We start from the raw sequence: 6,709 nt of genomic DNA on the forward strand, positions 1-6,709 counted from the left end.
GCATTATGAGACTTATAGAAACTGGGTCCCCTACCTCCAAACAGATGCTTAATGTTTGAGCCTTTTCCCTCAGAATCTTCTGTACCCCATCTTTGTCAGAAGTCATCCTCCTGGTGCTGTCATATCCTGCTGCTAGAACTGCTTTCTTGGTCTGTAAGCTTGCTGCACATCTGTCATGGCAATAACTAAGTACTTTGCTCCTAACAACATGGTTTTGCAATTGTTTCTTTTGTAATACACTACTACTTTGTTACAATAAAAATCTTTATAAAAAGATGTGAGGTGTTGCAAACAATGTACTCACATGAACCTCATAAGCCACCTCCAGCAGTTTTCCACAGTTGTGACAAACTATGGTACAAGCTGGGATGTTCAGAGTAGGAAAAAGAGTAGCTCTTGGGAAGGCATTATATTTGGTCCCTATACTAATTGATTATTTTTTCTTAAAATATGCTGCCTATGTCAAAACTCAATGTGTAAAGAGCACAGGTATGCAGCATGCGGTGGGATGACATGGTTTTGTAAAGAAAGGCATGAAACACATTTAAGCTTATATATGTTCTCTCCTGACATTAGAAGAGCTCTTCAGGTATTCAGTTGGTCACTATTCTCAACATCCTCAATTATAGTAAACCTAAAATCTTAGCTGAAATGTTCTTTAGAGCAGTTCTCCCTTACAATAATTGCTATCACAGAGAAGTGCAATTTGAAAGCCACAAAAAAACCATTTCTAAAGAAACCCTGAATTCAAACAAACTAGGTTTCTACTTCAGAATCCACATCTAAGAAAAACACCACAGATCTTTCTAGAGTTTTATCTTTCACAGAGTTCAGAGAAAAGAGTATTGGAGATAAAAAAAAACAACTGAAAAAGCAGCATTTATTCTAGATCCAATCAATACTGCACTTACTGCAATCTGTTCAGCTTATGTCCAACTACGAGCAACCCTCTGCAGCAATTTTCAGACTGTGCCAATCTAAGATGTACTGCTACATGCACAAATAGTGAAATCCACTGAATCACAACCAGGAATTTCTAGTTATAAAGACAAACTTAACAATGCTGTGTTTTATTCTGTCAAACTTTGATATTTTTAATTAACACATTGATCTTGCTAGTTACCGTGGTACCTGCATATTTATGGAACCTAATAATGAAGTTGTTATATCAAAGGATAGACTCCATAACAGCAAGTCCAACATGTTTTAATCAAAAGTAAAAAGTGGTAAAAGCTAATGTGAAATGTCTGACAACAGTATAAATGCCTTAATGCGGACACAAAGTATGTCCTAACAAACTTGAAGTTTGGAATAGTTTTACTACTTGCATTACGCTCTGATCAAGAATAGAAATTTTCCTCCCTGCTGACAGCTGCAGAAGGCAGGACTGTTCAGCATTTTTGAAAGTGAAGATAAGTTGCAGAATAGAACGTATGTGTCTAGGAAGGTCAGTGGGGCCAACACCCTGGTTTATTTATTGCTATGTACTGTACAGCACTGACTTTGGACAAAATTAAGTCTATTGAAGCATGGTGTAAAACTGAGAAAGTCAAGGCCAGAAAAGACAAAGGAGCAATTTCTCAGCAATACAGAATGAAGCTGCTCCCAGCAGAAGACCAAAAGGATAACACTGAACTCTCTTAAGCCCGGAAGTTTATTTCAATTTAAGACCTCGTAGACCAGAAGATGCTGCAAAACAGAGTGCTAATTTAAAGACTGATTATAAAAGAAACCGAGCAGACTACCCAGCTAAGCAAGTAATGAGCTCTAACAAACAATGGTACAAAGGGACACATTTTCACATGCATTGTATAAATATTTCTAATGACTACTGTTTACCTAAGAGCTATTAAAAGTTTGCGTGCGAGGTGAGTGAAAAGATGTCTTTGAATTGACATCAGGTGGCATCTCTCTAAAGTGGTACAGCAACTGTTCAGAACTATACCTTTTGAACATCATTGTGGTTGCATGCAGCATCATGTTTAAAAATAACTTGGACAGAAAAAACACATTACAATATCTTAAATTAAAAAGGTTTTCCATCCCTTTCCTTAACCCAAGCAAAGACTTAGTAATATTAACAAGGACTAGTCATTGGAGGATGAGAGAGACAGACACCACTATTTAATAGGGCTGTAATTTGCATACTAGTCAATTACAGACCTGGTTGGCAGGGTGAAGAGAGAAGTGTGCAGAGTCAATTTAGACTTAGGTTTTAATTCTCCCTAATTCCTGCCAGGCTTGCTGAAGGCCAGTGGGAGGAGACAAAGGTCAGAGTCATGTCCCTTATCCCAGACACCAGTGGAGGTGATGCAGAACCTTCATTCAGCATGTCCAACTCAGTCCCTCTCTTCCTTTACATGCTGCTGGAGAAGAAAGCAGGAGGCAAAACCATACCCTTTGTGAAATGAAGGCAATTTCACACAGTGACTGCAGCATGAGGGTGTAGGGGCAAATGCCTGTTACCTTCCTCTGCCAGGGAGATCCCAAAATAGGGATCAATGGAAAGAAACTAATGAGAAGGGAGCTATTTGTTTTTTTTCCCCGACTTTCAGCAAAAAAATTATCACCATTGATTTGACTGGTAACCCCAAACCTCCTGCATAATGTAACTCCTCTCAAACTTAGCATTCCCTTAGTTTAGGGAGAAGGCCCGTATTTGCATATGAAATTCTAAACCCTCACTCTGGCCTGGTCTACACTCCAGAGTTAGGTTGACGTAAGGCAGCTTACAACGACCTAATTATGTCAGTGTCTATGCTACAGCCTTGCTCCCGCCGATATAAGTGCCCTACTATACTGACATAACACCACCTCCATGAGAGGTGTAGGTCTGTGTAGTTAGGGTGACACACCCTCCAGCAGACACTGCGTTACTTATATTGGCTGTCATTCATGTCAATTTCACAGATCCTGCTGGAGCTGTAAAATTGACAAGAAAGGTTGGTAGGTTCCTTGCTTTTGGCTAGGAGCCCTGCTGCCCCCTGGGCTCTAGGCAGCTGGGAGCCCGGAGGTGCCCAGAGGGGCAGCCGGGCTCCCAGCGGAGGGCTGTGCGCCAAGCTGAGAGCCCAGGCTCTCAGCCCCCATACTGCTGCTCTTAAGTCAGTGTAACGAAGTGCTCCTTGTGAGGATGCGCACTGTCGACAGAAGGTTAGTGTGGGCATGAAAAACTGCAGTAACTATTGTGGAGACTAACAAAGGTTAACTTAAGATTGTAGCGCAGACATGCCCTCAGAGAGGAGCTTTGCTTCTTTACAGTCCCATTTGTTCAACAACTTGCCACAGATTGTAGCTACCTGGAGGGCAGAACCATACAACTGGTGCAGACTTTAAATTCAATTAGTTGTAGTTAAAACTCACCCCAATTCCTGACAGAAAAACAAAATTAACTCCCTGCTTGGCAGTTTCTGGAACCGATAAATCTCCAGGCAGCACAGTAATGGGGGACTGGGGTGGGTTCTTGACTAGCACTCCAGCCAATAAAGAAATCACATGCACTCTAAATATCCTACTTGACAAGCTGCCTCTGTGGGTGAAGGGGATGCTCACATTGATATGTTCCTCTTCCTTTGCCCCCTTCTACCCCTGACAGGGTAGGATTATGTTAAATTTTAATGTTTCAGGGGTGACATGATGAAGGGATACCTGAGCCTATAAACTCTACAGTATAGTAACAGGCCTCACACTGTTATCTGGTCAGGCAGAAGGCAGTTTTTCTAGAATAAATCAGCAATTTTTTAAAAGTATGACACTCCAATATCATGATAAGGAGCACAGCATAGAGTGGAATATGTACAGACAGAAACACACCATCATTTTCAGGTGTGTTTTAATTTGACCTCTAATACAAATAGATGCCTTTCTTTAATTTTTTAAAACCAAAAATCTTTTACTGAAACAGAACATTCCTTGTCCAAATATCCAGAAGAATGACTGAATGATTCAATTTTAACCTGTGTACACAGGCTATCCAACCATAGAACATATGATCATGGTCCATAAGTTAGTATCTACAAATTTTGGGAATCTTAGAAGAATACTTCAGGTCTACATACTGCAGAAACAAGTACTTGCAAGTATCCACGAGCTGGGGATTCGTACTTACCTTTAAGAGAAAAATGTAACACTTAGAGATATTGCTTCATTTTGAATCATATACAACAACTTTTTCGAAGCATGAGAAAACAAGTACAGCCAATTTTTCTTTGAGAAATTTCATACCTGTTCTCCTTGCCATTTTGGATTACTGAATGTCTATCTGCAGTGGTTCTCTCGCTACAAACGTATGTATTGCGGCGTGTCATTGCTCCAGGTGCGGTATTATTCTACAATTAAAGATACAATGTGCATTAATCCACCCAAAAAGTTTGTGCAAGACTCACGGCAAAATCAGTATCAACAATATGTGGTTGAGACCTTATTTTCCTTAAATTTATGCTATAATTTGTTCTACAGCTTATAGTAAAAGCCTTACATTGATTTGTTTCCAAATTAGATAAGAAACAGAAATACCCTTTAGTTATGGTGACTGTGCTGGTCTTTCTAAGAAAGTGCTAAGATGCATGAACTGTTTGAAACACAATTTCATTTTATTTTGACTATTCAACAAGAGTTAACAGAGTAAACTTAATTTTAATCACAAATGCCCTCAACTATTAAAGTAAATAAAAATGAGGATTTTATGGAAGTTAATCTAGATCTGTAGTTCCTTTACCAGATATTCTTGAAAGATACTTTAGGGCTTTTAGAATGTGGAAATTATTATCTTTTCTTAAAACACTTTTCTGAAACTGAATCAAGCCCCTAACAAGTTAATTGACAGGAAAAGCAAAGATCTAACAGAAACAAACAGATGTGGCTAAGTACAATGGGGAAGTAAATAAATAAAGGCTCTTAAAAATACTAATGCCATAAAGGAGTCTAAAGTTTTGAAACCAATAATGAACAATTAAAATAAAGGCAAATTCCAGAAAATCTCAGTTAAGACATTTTTTCAAATATAAATATACACACAAACATTAGACAGAGGACAAGAGAACCACAGGGCCACTTAAAATGAAAATGGAGACCTTAGAGGGGGATAAAGAATAGAATTCATTACTTTGCCTCTGTCTTTGCAGAGGAAGAGGGTGGAGATATGCCCAACTTGGCGGTCAATTTTCCAGGAACGACTGAGGAGCTAGGTAGTGCACAGATAACAGAATTATATAAAAAAGGGTTAGATGCACTTAATGTAGAAAAAGCACGAGATCCAGATAAACATGCACCCAGGGGTTTTAGAGGAAGCAAGCAAACAAACTGGTGAATCTTTGACTCCCCCCTTCTCATTCCAGTTCACTGGATTTCAGATAAATTCCACAGGATTGGAAAATGGAAAATAAATCCATTACTGTGCTTTGTTTTTAAAAAGGACTGAGGGACAAAGCATGACACAAAAGAGGTTACTGAGTTTAAATATCCACTGCTGGGAAAAATCTTGGAAACCAGTTTAAGGGATGTTATCAGTGAACACATGGATAAGCCCCTGTCGATTACAGATTGCCAGTAAGAATTTAGGAAGAGGACTTAACTAACCCGTTGTAGTTCTTTGAAGAATTATTGCTGTAATAGACAAGGGAAACTCTATGCATTTTTAAAAAGAATTTGAGATAAGGTTCTGCATAAAAACGAATGGCTACAGTAGTGTGCAATGGAATAAAGGGTAAAAAGATACGGAGGAAAAATGGGCCTAGGAGAAAAAAGGCAAAGCATAGCCATTGACAAACTTTTCAAGTCGAAAAAAGGTTCCAAGAGGGGTCAGTAAAAAACCTGTTATTCAATATATATGAAACAGCTCCCTGCAGTCCTCTCTCAGGCAAAGTTCCGACACACATCAGTTTATAATCAGGTTCCAAATTTCCCACAATTCCACAGCTGCAGAATATATCAAAAATCCATTTCTTTCTTCAGAACTGTACACTTGAATCCAAGGTGTCATTTAAAAGAAATGTCTAGCACTTGCTGTTGCAAACTTTAAAAACTTGAACTGGTTATAAGCTGATGCAGAGTCATGTGCTCGAGCCTGCCAATAGCTGAAATAACAGTTCTAAATATGAACAGTCACCATTCATTTGAATGGGGTGTTAATGTTTATTATTATTAGGCTTAAATGTTAACACTGCATTAACTTACTGAACATTGCAGGCAAAACAGCCAGCTGAAGACAGAAAAATCCATGACATGGTGAAAGATAAAAATGGAGGGGAAGTGTAAAAAGTTGAATTTAAACACCAAATTAAGCAACAGCAAATTATAAACTAATTGTATTATTCATTTTCATATTTAATTCAGTATGAAACAATTTTTAATTTATCTGAAGCTGCCAGAAAACCTCTAGTCTGCTGTCCTGGATTGCTAAGAAACCAGAGGCCTTGCTATAGAATTTGGGTCAAGCTCTCTACAGAGCTTTCACTTGTAACATATACTGACTTCAGTGGGAGTTTGTCTGTATAAAGACGGCAGGAATCTGCCAATATATTTTACCCATACATGCATACAAAAATGAAAACTGTTAACTATGCAACCTTAACGACGCATTAAACTTGCCAGGCAATACAAAAGGTTGTAACAGCACTATTAACTTGGCAACTCTGCCCTGCATGTGGTATGATGTACACCTTATGGCACAATTTATTAACTTGTTGGTTCCCAATTTTTTTTTTTTTTTTTT

At 38.5% G+C, this 6,709-nt stretch overlaps 1 protein-coding gene across 5 annotated transcripts in view; it reads right to left on the minus strand.

Moving 5' to 3' along the window:
• Positions 1-6,709, minus strand: part of MARK3 (microtubule affinity regulating kinase 3) — a 105,352-nt gene that overhangs the window by 21,162 nt on the left and 77,481 nt on the right. For all 5 annotated transcript variants that reach the window (XM_034767904.1, XM_034767906.1, XM_034767903.1 and 2 more), the window contains one exon: positions 4,222-4,325. In XM_034767904.1, the coding sequence (XP_034623795.1) occupies positions 4,222-4,325 (104 nt within the window). The remainder of the gene's footprint in view (positions 1-4,221; positions 4,326-6,709) is intronic.

This window comes from Trachemys scripta, chromosome 4 (genome assembly GCF_013100865.1).
Source record: "Trachemys scripta elegans isolate TJP31775 chromosome 4, CAS_Tse_1.0, whole genome shotgun sequence".
Taxonomy (NCBI): Eukaryota; Metazoa; Chordata; order Testudines; family Emydidae; genus Trachemys; species Trachemys scripta.